This window comes from Bombus bifarius, unplaced genomic scaffold (genome assembly GCF_011952205.1).
Source record: "Bombus bifarius isolate JDL3187 unplaced genomic scaffold, Bbif_JDL3187 scf7180000009200, whole genome shotgun sequence".
Taxonomy (NCBI): Eukaryota; Metazoa; Arthropoda; class Insecta; order Hymenoptera; family Apidae; genus Bombus; species Bombus bifarius.
Window position 1 is genome coordinate 2,725,619 of NW_022884965.1, and position 15,636 is coordinate 2,741,254.

The following is a 15,636-nucleotide window of genomic DNA, read 5'->3' on the forward strand; positions in this document are numbered from 1 at the left end:
TTATGTAATAGAGGTTATATCATATAGGTTAGGATTTGGTAATTTCGATAATTTTTATTGAAAAACATGAAAATGGTTCCGATTATCGAATCGATAAGAGGTTTGAAATCGAATATTTCGTAAATAACGGCCGGGGCACCACTTTCATCTTGATCTCGCATGGAGAGTTTGAAAAATTGACTCCAGAAATGAATGAAGATTTTATTATTATTAATTCACGTTATTCAGATTTACATTACATCAGATTGAGTAAGTAAAAATTTAGTTAAATACCTCTGGATTTTTGGATGAAAATAATTTAATTAAAAACTTCGAAAATTGAAAAATTAGAGAATGATTTAAAGAGGGTAAAGAAATTATGATAATATTTAGATCTACGTTTTTATTTTGAAACTATAATGCAATGTCAATATTCTTATATTACATATGAAGGTTACACAAGAAACATATGGTAAGTACATTTTTGTAAATCTTCTGATTTCAGTGTTAGTTTATGTTAGTTCAGACGATTTTTATATAGCATGGCTAGAAATGAAAACAGCCTGTTAGGTCCAAAGATAGCTGAAAGAATAGCTGATAAAGTAAAAATAAAAACAAGTAATATTTTAATACATTCAATGTTCTAATATTGTGACAAGCAATATTTTGAAAATTTTGAGAAGTATGAAGAAACACATATTCGGCTCTAATACCAAATAAGAAGACAGTTTTGGTAATATAGGATTGACTAACAATATTTGAAACTTTAAAACTGTATTATATCATATAATATAAAATAGTCTTATATAATATTAATAATATAAATATACAATAATAGTTCTTATTATCACACATTGGTTATTATTATATAGTTTCACTACTAACTCATATATTTCTTATTACAGTTTCCACTAATAATACCGATCCTCTCAGACTCCTAAATGAAGCTTACAATTTGCAACGCCCTTTCGAAGAAACAAAATAATCTAACCTTTCTCACGGAATTTAGCCATAGCTCCCTTTAGATGGCAGGAGAAGCTCTTATTACTCATTCCTAGCCCGCAACATTTTATCGAAGATTGACCCTGTAACATACATAAGGGCCGTTTCTGGGGGAACCGAGGACCAGGAGAAAGGGCGTGGAACACGCGATCAAGGAGAAACAGGTTTCTATTCGCGGAGACTTCCACTTACCGGCCGTCGACTCCGTGGTCGATGCTCTGGCGATCTGGTTCAACGACTTTCTTCTCCGCGTACAAAACAAGCTATGGGCATTTCTTTGACCTCCTGACTAGTGCGCGCGCGCGGATTACATCACACTCTTGTAATCGCTCGGCCACCAAGTTTTTTCGCCGGAGGAGACGCCATGATGCACAAAAACGTATATCAGGAGAAATGTTGGTATTAGGAAAATCATGCATTGGCGTAGGGCTTCCCAATTACAATTTATATAAAATGCTCAGTTACTATATACATATTAAACTTTCATTACTTTTGTTTCATATCCATCTATTTACAATGTGCAAGTCTATTAATTTAGGTAAATTTTTATAGGATTCATTATTGATTAAGGATAATTTCGTCGAAGTTTTGTAACATGGAAAATAGTTTCTCGATTACCGAAAGTTGGAAAACAGGGGATCATAGTTTAGACAAAATGTCTCTCCCCCATAGCTATGTGCTATTCTTATCATCCCATCCTCCACACTTTCGCACAGTTCTCTTCATGTTAAAAAGGACTCTCCGTCACTTAGTCTCCGGTTATTTTTGACTGTGGCTCGAAGTAACGGTCGAAGAGAAAGGAGAAAGAAAGAAGGCAAAAAGAGAGAAATAAATTCTTCGATCGCGTCGGATGTGCACATTAGGCGTGGCGAAGAAAAGAGCAGCGATACAACAGGTGCCTCATACAGGAAACCGGCATTGTCAAGCTCCAAGGACATACCGCTATAAAAACTCTTCTATTCCATCCGGGCAGACATAAAAAGGGCGCAGAAGAATAGAAAAGGAATGACCTTGAAGGGTAGGGTTGTCCAACGAGCGGGAATAGCGCGCGCATAGATGCGTAAATTATGCGCCACTTTCTAAATGAAATATGGTATTCCTATCTTTCTTCTTTCCTAAAAAAATACTCGAAGAGCTGGTTTTTGGCGTTAATAATACTGGTAAAACTTGTTCAGTTTTAAACGACAATAGGAATTCTTTTCCACTACATTTTATAGTAAATTCTATTTCCAGTCTTCAATCTATTAAAAGTCTATTGATTTGGTAAAGAAATTATTCTGTTTTAATACTGGAAATAGAACGTACATATTTTTTCTATCCATTCCAGGACTCAGGGCTCTCTTGTATAATAATTTATCACCTAATAATATTAGTGAATTGACAAGTTACAAGTTGCTAATTATATTATTACTTACTTTTTTGTAATTTAGAAATTTTACATTTACAATGGAATAATTAGATCATTTGTAATTTGTAAAATTTATTAATAAAGTTTCATCTGTTTCCTTGTCAAAGTGTGGTTTGTGACTTGTAAGATTTTATCGATGTTAGGTTAATTGCGCAAGGAGGATCATATAATAATACAACTTTAAAATCAATTACAAAGTTAAATTTTTAGCTATTGTGACAAAATACGAGGTTGGAAGCATAAAAAAGGGGAAAATAAATGAAATAAAAGGAAGCTAACAAATGTAATTTATATCAACGTGTATATAATGCAGTGATGTAACATCTGAATATTATTTCAGGGGCTGGTTTGTGAAACCCGGATTTTGGAGTCAGTTTTCCCGAAATCGTACGAAAGTCGTAAGAGGGGAGGGCACCGTGCGTGCGTGCACGCGTGTTGCGTGCAGTAGGCCTACGGTAGATGCACTTTTGGGAAATCATGCATATACGTGGCAACATCGCACAGCGGGCTCACATTCCACGTGATCAGGACCGGTTTGCGGGTGTCGACCCACTGACACTCGTCCACCACAGATAAACCTTGGCCCTGCATATGGGATACATACACCTTACTTGTGCTTCTTTTTATTGCAACACTGAAGATATTCTAACCACTGATGCATAGAAATCCATTGGACGATCAAAATGGCTGCTGTTTTACACTGGTTATACTATCACTCCTACCATTCAAAAATAATATCTATTTCCAAACATTAGAACACGAATTAATTTGTAGTTATTTAAATTTTTAATCTATCTTAACAGGTTAGATTATGCAGCAATTTTCAGAAACAGATTAGAGTTCTAAAGGAATGACTCTATAATAACGTCATAGAATTCCATTTCACTAATTAGAACTATATTCCATCCCCCAATGTGCTCGCGTAAATAGAATATTATTACTATAGAAGAATACCATTAGAGTATTATTATTGTAGAAGAGGAGAGCTTGAAGTTTGATCAGAAGAGTATTGAACGAGAATTATTATCAAATAAATAAACACGCGAGAAGGGTTTGATTCTTACATTAACACCTCGTACAGATGCATGTAAAGGCCTCGGCGTGCATTGCAAGGCCATTGACCGAAGGGATCCCCGATCGATGATCGGCTACCTGCTGATACATTGTTGCCTATACAATAGCGAAAGTATTGTTGGTCCAGTGGGTACCCTCCGGCGTCAAGTGCAATTATTCCGTGTAACCGAGTACACTTTGTTCCTACTGTTCAATATCTGCTTTGCCTTGTTGCATGGCCATTCATTGCAGCTACCGGGTGCAACGCCCCATTCACCTGTGTCATCGGCCTCTACGAGTAATTCTATGTGCATCCTTTCTTTCTATAGTACACAAGTACTATCTCGGAGCAACAGAAATGATTAAAAAGTACTATTACTAAAAATAATTACTAGAAATAATTAATTTTATTAGTAAGGTGCAAAATGTTCTTTTTTAATGTAGTCTTCTAAAATCAGATGGCATGAAAAAATGATTTTATATTGAAGGATTAAGCAGTTTATCATTTTAAGTTTGATACAATTAAATAATAAAGATAATTTGATATGCATTTAATGACATAATCACGTTCTACGAATTTGAATTTTATTCTTTCGCTCAGACGATTGAGGCAAAATTTCGAGACAGTTTTCTAGAGAAGTCAGGAGGACGAGAAGCGTATGTGAAGAGAAACAGGTTCCTCAAGGGGATTGAAAAGCCGCTTGCATGCACCTTTTCAGATGAGACCAGCCTAGATCCATGTAAAGCTCCCTTCCTTACAGATAGCCTACACCTACATGATTCTTCTGTGTATTTTACGTAAGTGGGATGCACATGTGTATATCTAACGGTTCATTTATTTCATTTTCGGTGATCAACACAATTTAATATTATTTTAAATTATCAGAATTATTTATACAACCTTTATCTCTTCGTTTTCTAGAAAAAAGAAGAAGTAGTCAGAGTAATATTTTTAGAACGATGCGACAAAATACGCAAGAATACGGAATCAAGAATTCTATGCTATCTGTAGATAAGCAAACAGTTGGTATCCCTCTATCATCGCTTTGCTCACGATAGATAATGTGCAACGTTGCTATAGTTATCACTAATATGTTCTTCCTATTCGTTCTTTCTTTCCTCTATTCGAGGAGTCACTAACTTCCTTTTTAATGGCTCCTTCGGAACGCACGAAGCAGCCTATGGCTTTTCGTTCGTCCTGCGTTTTTTTAGTGAAAATCTGGTCGTCCTGAGACAAGAGGGAGTAAGCTGGCTGCTAAATCTGGAGCTCCGGCTGGTTGTTTTATTAAATGGAACCGCAACTATTCCAAAATGCCTTGTGCATAAACTAAGATCAATTCTATGATTCCAATTTACTTTATGATTTAAAGAAAACTTCAAATTGTACAATAAACTGCAAATCTTCAATTTTTAGGTAATTCTATAAATAGCGTAGTTGAAATTTAGATTTTGTTAATTTTTTAAATTTAGAAATTCTCCATTTCATTGATATTCGACGATTGAGTGAAAATTATTAATAATATTAATAGACAATTAAAACAGTGTTCTCTAGTTTTAGACATTTTCTGAAAGATAAATTTAGATTTGGATTTAGATATCCTATTGAAAGAGGAACGAACATAGCAATTTTATAAATTAACACGAAAGACCAATTCACTATGTGGAAGTAGAAAGAGTCTAGTCGAGGTCGGTGTGTTCAGCCGACATCGAATATGGAATTTTTTCGATGGCGCAACGGTATACAAGGATTCACCTTAACAGCTTCGCATTCCCCCTTTTCCTTCGTCTTTTTCTTCGTCCAAGGGTCTCGTCCGATGGCGCACTCACTAACACATTCACAATTCTATCGATGTCAGTGTAAAACTATGCATACGTGCACGCGAGCACGCAGGAAAACGATTTTCTTTTATCGTGCCCCGCTTTTATCGTCTCTACTTCTTCTTTTGCTGTACGAACTGGTCGAGATAAGGTGGGAATCGAGCCGCATATTTTCGGCCCGTTCTTAATGCGCCACTTCGCGAGCCCTAGTAAACAGGAAACGACGTCCACGTGCGTCTGTTCGTGAGGGAAAGAAGAGAAGAGAGAACTGGCAAGCTTTTTTAGCTATGTTTCATTCAGCCTTCTATTTTACTCTCTATATGAATTTTCATTGCAATCATCACAGTAGATCTATTTTTTTAATTTTCTATGGAAATGGACTTCTATAAATTTATTACAGAGTAGAAAGAGTTGAATCGAAGAATAGAAAGTTATACTGCTGGTTACGATGAAATACGGTTTGATTTGCCAGGAACATGGGAAAAATTTTGGAAGATTTTATAAGAGGACGCAAGCGCAATCGACAGTTGCATAGAAGCCAGGGCGTGGTAACAATTTTCGGGAACGCATATAGACACGCAGGTTTCTTGTACCTTGCCGCACATTAGTCCACTGATAATTAGTGATTGTCTTAAGATGCCTCTTCAGTTTTCACAATTTTTAACATCTGTATCTCTCTATCTATACGTATAAATTCTGGAAGATTTGCAACAAATCTCTTAATTTTACTAAAAGGTACATTGTCGCTCTATTCCTTAACTATCTCCATTAGTTTGTAAACTGAGAAGACTGAGTTTAAAGTTTATGAAGTTTAATGTTGTAAAGGCAGGGAAGGCTTAAATAAACTGAATATTTGTTGCTTTCTAAATAGAATTTTCATCATATTATCATGAATTTGTATTTTATATAGCAATGAAATATATTCATGCAGGAATACTACAATAAAATACTCATTCATTTCAGGATCATTGAAACAATACAGTGTCAACTAATACGAAGAGGCAATTTTGTAATTGAACAAGATAATAAGAATTTTTAAATACAAAATGGTAGAGAAGTCATGATAAAAATTTCGAGGAAATAAAAAAGTTGAGCCGTTGCTCGAAAACTTGCGAGAAACAGGGAATCTAATATCCATCGCTAGCGCTGATACGCGGGTGAAAGACGTGGGTGTACACATACGATGCCGCATAGTCATCCACGCACGCACACGCGTGCAAGCATGCACCACTTAGATGTGTATGCATCGTACCCCGCAGGATATTGGCCTAGACGCAGTGTGATTGGCCGATCATGCAACCAGGGGCGACGATGCCTCTGCAAGACTCCTTGTGCGTGCTATTCAGTGGCGTAACTTTGCCATCTATATGTTTTTTAGCTCTTTTACGCCCTTTGAAGCCGAACTTCAATAGTATAAATACTACATAGCACAATTTACACCAATAAAATAGTATAATATTACAGAAAATATGAAATTAAAATTGCAAGTCATTATCAATATAAACTATCATAGTTTAAAATTACATTCATAATATCTTAATTATACAATTTGGCTCATTTCTGAAACTAATTCATCTTTAATGAATAGATAATGAGTAGTGATAGAAGCATACTGCAAATTGTTATTTGTTATTAATAATACAATAATATAATCAAATATATAGTTAGATGCAACAAATTTTGCTTTCTGAAAACTAGCAAGATTTGCAGTTAAATATCTAAGGATTCAATGGAACATTAGTTTCTTCAGATTTCGTTACGAACAGACTATGGTTCGCATAATCTACTCATTAAAACAAACTTGTTAATCGCCTAGTTATTTCGTTTCTGTTGGACAAAGTTATTTCGTTAATCGCGTTAATCGTTCTCGGGTACCGTTCATTTCTTGCTAATGCATTTCATTCATTAATGATACGTCATTTAAAAGTCCTAACTAGAATATTTCGCATAAAGGGACGTCAGTTACGCCACTGGATATACGCACACAATGACGACAGACGAAGCACGAACGCACACGTATGAACACCCCTATGCGAGGAGAGCCATGACCAGCTCGGCCTAGTGCGTCTTCCACGCACGGCTCGTCAGTGGTCGCCGAGTAGGCCGTGGGAGAGGGTTTCTAAATACGTTAAAGCTTGCTTTTGCTACGAGTGTGCACTCGTATCGTATCGACTAGCGACACCGTTGCTTTCAAAGATACTATAATCATCATCAGGAATGCACCAAACCTCGAAAGAAACTAATGTGATGATTGCGAAAACAAAGCTTTAGTGAAGATATACAAATATCGAACAATACACATGTTAAGAAAGACAAGGACAAACATTTGGATAGCAATAGAAGATAAAACCAAGACGACAGTAGAAGACGAAGATAAGAACTTTCGTGGGTGAATTTTGTTTTTGTAAATTAGACCGTGTACATGATCTGTTCGCAAAATGATTGGCTATTACTGGTGAAGATTAAAGGGATGTGAAGAGATTTGCTTTGATCGGCGGTTTCGCGTATACACGCGCTTCCGCGCGCTATGTGCAGTCATTAGGGGTTGGATTCTTTACGGCAACGTTTCTGTCGTCTGACTTCAACGAAATTGAGTTACCAATGCGAGTGCACACATATGCTAACTAATCGTACATCTCCTAACGTACTACTCGGCGGCCATTTGAACAGTTTCGCCGTACTACGCCAGAGTTTTGGAAATGTAAGTCTTCGGAATACTATGTCATAGATGTTTCAGAATTATACTAATAAATTCTTTTCTAATTTGTTATATACGTACGTAGACTTGTCGTTATCAATGTTTACAATATTTTATATTTCATGTAGTATGCATCGTGGATTAATGTTTGTCAATCATTAGTAAGTTTTATTAATAATAATGTTTGTAATAATAATTGTTTACATATTTTTAACGTGTTTTTTATTTCTTAGTTTTTGCTGGCTAAAGCTTAATTTATTCATTGCAAGATCAATGTTGCTCGAATTTTAACTTCCGCATATGCGTTATAGCATAACACGCGTCTTGCACATGCGCAGTATCCGATTGTTAAATGAGGGTAGTTTCACAAGCATGACTCATACCTCGTAAAACATTATGTCCCATGAATTTCATTTCCAATTAGCGGTTCAATTGTTAAAGGATGCGTAAAAAGCACCTCCTAAAACATTTTTACATTTTTATTTTGTAAATTCCAGTTTACCGTGTTCTATAATTTTATAAATTAAAAAATTAATCGTATTCGATGCTTATTAGTCAGTTCTAATCATATAATAGTAAATAATTAATTAGTGTTAACCTCATTATTCGCAATTTCTTTCAGAACCCGCTTTGCTGATTGAGTTAACCGAGATGGCGAGTACCTCGCAGCAGTACTGTTTGCGTTGGAACAATCACCGCTCTAATTTACTGACAGTGTTCGATGAGTTGCTGCAAAATGAGGCATTCACTGACGTGACTTTGGCAGTTGACGGAGGCGCGTCTGTCAAATGCCACAAGATGGTCCTAGCAGCATGTTCCTCCTACTTCCAAACTCTGTTCATTGACTTGCCATGCAAGCATCCTATCGTCGTATTGAAAGACGTGAAGTATTCTGAGATCAAAGCCATCCTGGAGTATATGTACCGAGGCGAAGTAAACGTGGCTCAAGAGCAATTGGCTGGGTTATTAAAAGTCGCGGAAGTACTAAAGGTGAAAGGGTTGGTTGAAGAAAATGGCCCCCAAGGTCGTCGTGACGAGGTTGAAACCTCTATGTCACCTCCTCCAGCCATAAGCACCAGTACAACCAGTAGCGCAGCTCACAGTAGTGATCATACGTCTCCTCCACATTCTACGGGGACTACTTATGATATTTATGGCAAATCACCAGCTGATAGAAGTAGCCGTTTACCGCTGCCAATGTGGCCTCTACCAGGGATTCCTATCACTCATTCCAGCTCCAGTCACCAGACGGCGACACATCAACATTCTGCCATGTTAAGCGGGTCATCATCCATTTTAACCGGTTTTGAGACTTCTCCATTGAAACGCAGGAAACTCTCAAATATGTTAATGAACAGAGACACGCCGATTCTCAGAACGGTGCTGGGTCAAGGTCACGCGGATAGTTCCCAAGGGATTCCCCTCTTGCACCCGGATAGCCACGAAAATCAGTTCAGGAGCAACAGTAATGGCTCCTCAAATGAGAATGACAGGCGCAGTAGTACGGATGTAGTTCATGGGGATCCTGCACATAGTCCTTATACTGATGTGTCTATAATGGATGAAGACGATAAGCAAGCATCGCCACAGTCATATATTCCAGACGTTAAACCAGGCAAGAGAAAAGAAATTAATATAAAAAATTCAATTTTCTTATGATTTAGCAGCTGAACTTTGTTAATACGTTATACTATAAAACTTATTTTGAGTTTGCTTCATTTTAATGAACCAATCAGCTTCAGTATTAATACCTGTTTGATATATTTTTCTTTTTTAAAATTATCCACACAAAAAAGTTCAGTAGCGTGGAATTGACAGAAGTTCTAAATGATTTATGTTTATATAACATTTTGTGTTTGAATATACCTGTAAAATGTACTGTCAAAGTTTTGCTATTACTCTATATATTACTGTCATTAAATATAGAAGAATGTATATGTATATCATAAATCAAATATTAAACACAATTAATACTTTTTGTTACAGGGATGGTTAACTACGTACCAGCGCAAAAGCCAGAATGGAAACGGTACAAGCAATACACGAGGGACGACATAATGTCTGCGATCGAGGCAGTACGTTCGGGAATGAGTGCCCTCCAGGCGGCACGTAAGTACGGAGTACCCTCTCGAACTCTTTACGATAAGGTGAAAAAACTAGGAATCACAACATCACGACCATTTAAACGTGGCTCGAATGGTAGTGGCGCCTGTTTTCCTTACGGAATCGGTGGTAACGCAAATGGCAACATCTACAGTGGTGCCCTCTCGGAAAACGAGAACGAGAGTGGCAGTGTGATCGAGGGTTCTGGATCTATCCTCGATACATATAAGTCGAGAGACGGTCTTGTAGACCGGGAGATGTTGGACGCCAGTCGTTGTACCTCTAGCCCCATAGTGCATTCCGTGAAACAGCAGAACAACGAAGATCAAGTCGAAGATCTCTCTATAAGTCGTAAGTCGGATGTTCGTGTGATAGTCCCACCAACCTCAGTGATCAAGGACGAGGAGGATATTGGCTCTGATTCGTGTAGTCACAATTAACCTAGGTTTACTATCTTATCTCTCATGATTACCAGGCTATACCTCTGACAGATACTAAACGTACTATTACTCAGTCTGTTATCACATGGGAACTGTTCGAAAAGTTTCCAAATAATTTAAGGGCATTGGATTTTAGAAGAAATTATACGCAAGTACCCGTAGTGTCCCGTGAAACGAAAATACGTTCCAGCTTCGTAATATAACGAATTTAAAAAATTATCCTATATTTGACGATGATTTGATTGTTCGTTTCACGGGAGATCCCCCTAGAGACAATCACAGACTTGTGTGTGCCTCAGAGAGAGCAACAAGGCGATATAAATGGATTAAAAGACGCAACCAAACAGAAGCCAATTAAGTAAGTCAACGTTTAACAAATGACTCAGGGATCAATAATAGAGTGTCGTCGCAAAAGTAAGTCATAGAACATACGTATATACATAAGGAATCTGGTATATGAGGTTCTTCTCAGATTACCTTGCACAAGACTGATTCATGCGTTATGAGTTCAAGAGACTGAAGTATAATCAACGATTGTGTTCCGAAGTTGTTAAAGCCTAATGCTAATAAGGAGTATAGTGCCTTCTCATATTGACGTACTTTAACAATTTAAAAGAAAGTAGTTCATTAAAAATTGTTAGTGAAAAGGAAGAAAAGCTTTGCAAATGTTCTTACTCGAATATTTAATGAAATTGACGACATTTATATATACATATATATATGTTTTTGTTTTTTTAGCTTATTTTAATTTGTGAAGTCTTGAAGAAATGAGTTTTAATCAAATTAATCGCAGAAACGGGTTTTCGATGATACGCGAAAGATCTTCAAGATTTTACAAACTAATTTCGAATCGCATTAAGCTTTAAACACTTTTGAACTATTGAATATATATATTTGTTTTTTTTTTAATTCAGTGTAATCATTGTGATTCGATATTCTCGTTTTTTTCTCATCTAGCAATCTACATAGTAGTAATATTTTATAATCTTCATTGACTTTTATAGAATATAGATGCCGCGTGAAACAAAAAGGTGAAGAGATTGTATATTGTTTTAATAATTTTGTTTTTAATTCTTTTTTTTCTTTTAAGAGAGATTTTCTATCTTTAGCATTAAATGCTGTCACTAAGACATAGATTATATATACAAACTATATATTATATACATGTATACATACATACATATATATATATTCTGAAAAAGCATAAAGAAAGAGAAAAAAAGGATGGAGTTATACACTTTGAATAATTTCGTGTTATTGACTGATGATATCGCTGTTAATTTGTTGTTAATTATAAGAATACATTAGCGTTACGGATCAATGGCCCTGGGATACAGCTGCAATATTGCTCAATATTAATGCATAATAACATACGAATGAAGTACCTCTAAATATTAATGCATAATAACATACGAATGAATTACCTCTAAATATTAATCCATAATAACATGGATTAATACTACCTCGAAATATTAATACATAATTACACGGAACGAACTACCTCATTGTACAACGAACAATAGTGTTCATTATTAACGTTAAGACTGATAGAGCCGAACCTACATTATTATATATATTGTCTGCTATATTATATTATATCATATTACCTACGTATAGATAGTGAAGTAATAAATTTAAAACATGCGTTACGACTCACATGTTCTTTTTGAAAATAGATTTAAGCACTTTTTATTTTTCAGTTATAATTCTTTTCACTGAAACATGTTACTGAAATACAAAATGCAAAGTGAAAAATTTGGAAAGTATTCATTTCTTTATCAATAATATTAAAATAGAACGAAAAACAGAATTTGATAAAACAATCATCCTGAGTGAACATGGAGAAAAATGCAAACACAAGGCAATGTATTTTCAAAGAGAATACCGTACTTCATAGAAAAAAGTTGCGTGAATGAGTGATATCCAATGTGTGACGAATAATATGTTTAATAATTATTCCAAATCAACAAATATCAATTGCATAACAATTTCAATAGATTTGTTTAAAAATTTATAGCGCCAAACGACCATTTGAAATTTTTCTGTCCTCCCGCACTGGGTTGTTATTGGTTACTTTTTTCGCGGGAGAACAACTTTGCGCAGTTGGTAGTAGTATGTGCTGTTTGGAGAATTATTTAATAGTGGTGACGAATAACACGAAATTGTAATTTCACCTGAATATTTTGCTTTCTATTTTTACAGCATTTTACATATTTTATAGCATTTTATTATTATAACAATAGAATTGTAGAATAATGAAAAATTGAACACAATCAAGTGTCTCAAAGCACTCGAGTGTCAGATGAAATGACAATTTCTTGTTACTATTGCATATAATAAAATTATCACACTGTACCTGTACGCTGATCGCGATGCGATTGTAAAATAGAAAAATAATGTTTATACAGAATGTTTTAGAAATCATGGCACAATGATAATAAGGCGGCGATTTTAAGATAGAAAATAAGTCGAAAATGTTGAATGAAATTTATTGTGGTCTTAAGTGGATATACTGCGGATTTTTATGCACTTATGAGAAATTTGGAGGCGCAAAAATACACAAAATGCATACGATATACAGAAATATACCTTTGGTGAGCTGGTAAGTGAATATAAATCAGAATCATTAGTTTTCCAGAGAAGCACTTATAATATTTGAAGTGCAATATAAGGCCAGGTGTTAGATTTTGAATGTACTATTAGAATGATAAGCAAATGACAGTAATGTGAATTATATTAGCGTAAAATATCCAAAATAGAATATTTATTCTAATATTTAGCAGATGAAACAAATTCCTATTTAAGTTCTATTTCTATAGTTATGTTTATAAAAATACAAAAATTCATAAAAACCAACAATCTATAAACGGAGAAACTTTATTCTATGCTTCTAACTTATTTCACGTAGAATAAATGCTGACTGTTTACTCATAACCAGCCGGTAATTAGCCAAGTTCACATGATCGAATTTTGAAGTTTGATTTTATTGAAAACAAAGTACCATGTGAAAAAATTTCATTCCATATTCTCGATTTATTGACTCACGTAGTATCCCTTCCTATACCATGATTATTAGAACACCTTGTATACAAAAGTGACTGATTTCAATATAGACAAATATTGAGGCCATATTGTAGCGATAGAAAGAAATATTAAAATTGAGAAAGATAGAAATATATAACAATGCCGAAATAGATATGCATATAACATGCCTAACCAGGCAAAAAATAGTTCAACCGAAGCAAATATTTAGACTGAGATATATTTAAAAGACTATACAATGTGTTCAAAATAAAGAGAGAAAGTATATAGTTGTAAATTAAAAGTGCAAGGTGCTCAAGAACATATCAATGAATTTCAAAATTCGCGCTCGAAGATGTCGTTAACAATTTCTGCACAGAATAATGAACTTAATGAAGAAAAGAGGTAGAAAACAACAAATTGAAGCGTATTTAATAATAATTAATATATAGAAAATTGTAAGATCATTCGAATGGTTTAGATCAAAATTATAAAAATGATTTAGCATAAAATGTTATGGGTTTTCTTACTTATATGATATAAATTTTAAATGGTACATAAATGCAAATTTTCGATGCCTTACGAAATTAAAATAAAGAATTTTAATTACAATAATCGCCAAGTTAAGATTGTACATAATCATCTTAAACAAATTTGTGGCATAGAATGTTGTCTTTTTTTCATAGTAATTTTATCATGTACATTTAGCATCGTATTATTTTTTAAGACTGACGTTTCTGCTATAAAATAATGTACACTTATGTACATGTACACACATACATACATACATACATATATACACGTATACATGAAAATGCACTTTTGATTAATTGTAAGTTTCTAATGTTTGACACCTTTCCACCTTGAAACACGGAGTTTTCTATTTCCATTATGTGGATGTATGTTACTAGGATTGTACAAGTTTGTTATAAAATATATTACTCTGAGAAACTCCTGAGAAAATGGTTTTTCTTTGTATATTAATTAATATATGTTTAAGATTTATTTTTTAACAATAAACCGGTAAATGGTTGAAGAAATTTCTTTTCAAACCACCAATCTGATCAACTTATTACAAAGTCCTATATTTTGTATTATTAAATAACATGTAGTTCCCTACATTATCGACAGAGAAGATAATATTAGTACTCGTCTGTACTCTACTAATAACAATCGAAAACTGTTTCCTGTTTAAATTATGTACCTTAATTTGTATTAAATGGTCTAGACTACTTAAATCGATACTAGTCACGATTAACTCACTATAATAATAAAATGTAGATCAGAGAATAGAAACGAAATATTATATATATATAATTATAAATTAACGATAAAGACCTCGTTAGTTAATTAACAATGAATAATTTAAAATATATTTAGTGAATATTTTTCTTGTTCAAAGGCAACGTTGAGACCAGTTCCACTTATCTTTGAAGAGATTTCACTCTACGTGAAAACCCCTTCTTGATCGTCGTCGTGTCAGGAACAGTTCACCAATATCCCCGCAAGGAAAACTTTCAATCAAACGACGAGACAACCAGCCCTCAGCTGATTATAAAACAACCAACGAATTAACTTTGTATGGTAATTAAATGATAAAACAAAATCTTTGCAGCAAGACACGTTATCAGTTACAAGTGAAAGGACAATTTAGCGTTAACAAATTTGAAATTAGCTTGTTAATAAAATTTTCATAGTTATGTGAAAGTACTATTAAATGATACAAAATTTGATATACTTGGTCTTAATCGATTTATATGTAAAGGCTTTAATACATAGAATGATGGATATCGATATGGAGAATGATAGATAGATGAATATCTTTTTGTAGCCACTGTAGAAAGAATCAGGAAGAGATGAGGAAAGTTAAGGACAAATAGAAAAGTAAGAGAGACTGAAGAAAGGAGCAAAAACTTTAGGACGCTAGAAAAGGACAAGAAGAGGCGAAACAAAATAGGAGAAGGAGAGCCGGTGAGAGCTAGGAAGACTTAAGTAGAATCAGGATAGGGTAGAGATACTGAGGAAGGGTTAAAATGGCTCGAGATACCAAAAAGAGTAGAAATGAATGGTAAAAAGTGTCAGGAGCCAAGGAAAGGTAAGGGGAACCAAGGAAA

At 34.5% G+C, this 15,636-nt stretch overlaps 1 protein-coding gene and 2 long non-coding RNA genes across 7 annotated transcripts; all 3 read left to right on the top strand.

Moving 5' to 3' along the window:
• Position 1: 1 nt before the first annotated feature.
• On the top strand, positions 2-563 carry LOC117214230. Its single transcript, XR_004488817.1, has 2 exons — positions 2-249; positions 485-563. It is a non-coding gene; the product is annotated as an uncharacterized LOC117214230 (long non-coding RNA).
• A 275-nt stretch (positions 564-838) lies between these two features.
• Positions 839-2,723, top strand: LOC117214229. Its single transcript, XR_004488816.1, has 3 exons — positions 839-1,376; positions 1,534-2,504; positions 2,547-2,723. It is a non-coding gene; the product is annotated as an uncharacterized LOC117214229 (long non-coding RNA).
• Positions 2,724-7,019: 4,296 nt separating this feature from the next.
• LOC117214222 (protein tramtrack, beta isoform-like) lies at positions 7,020-15,548 on the top strand. Of its 5 annotated transcripts, XR_004488814.1 has the most exons (5): positions 7,023-7,961; positions 8,581-9,573; positions 9,945-10,405; positions 14,925-15,106; positions 15,354-15,548. XR_004488814.1 is itself a non-coding variant. In XM_033460127.1 (4 exons), the coding sequence occupies exons 3-4, from the start codon at positions 8,610-8,612 to the stop codon at positions 10,499-10,501; spliced, it is 1,521 nt and encodes a 506-aa protein (XP_033316018.1). In that variant the 5' UTR covers positions 7,020-7,961; positions 8,087-8,119; positions 8,581-8,609; the 3' UTR covers positions 10,502-11,158. The 5 variants fall into 5 exon arrangements, 3 of the variants coding, with proteins under 3 accessions (XP_033316018.1, XP_033316017.1, XP_033316019.1); XM_033460127.1 differs by lacking the exons at positions 14,925-15,106; positions 15,354-15,548 and adding an exon at positions 8,087-8,119 and having other exon boundaries at positions 7,020-7,961; positions 9,945-11,158; XR_004488813.1 differs by lacking the exon at positions 15,354-15,548 and having other exon boundaries at positions 7,021-7,961; positions 9,945-10,915; positions 14,925-15,104.
• The last annotated feature ends 88 nt before the right edge of the window (positions 15,549-15,636 follow it).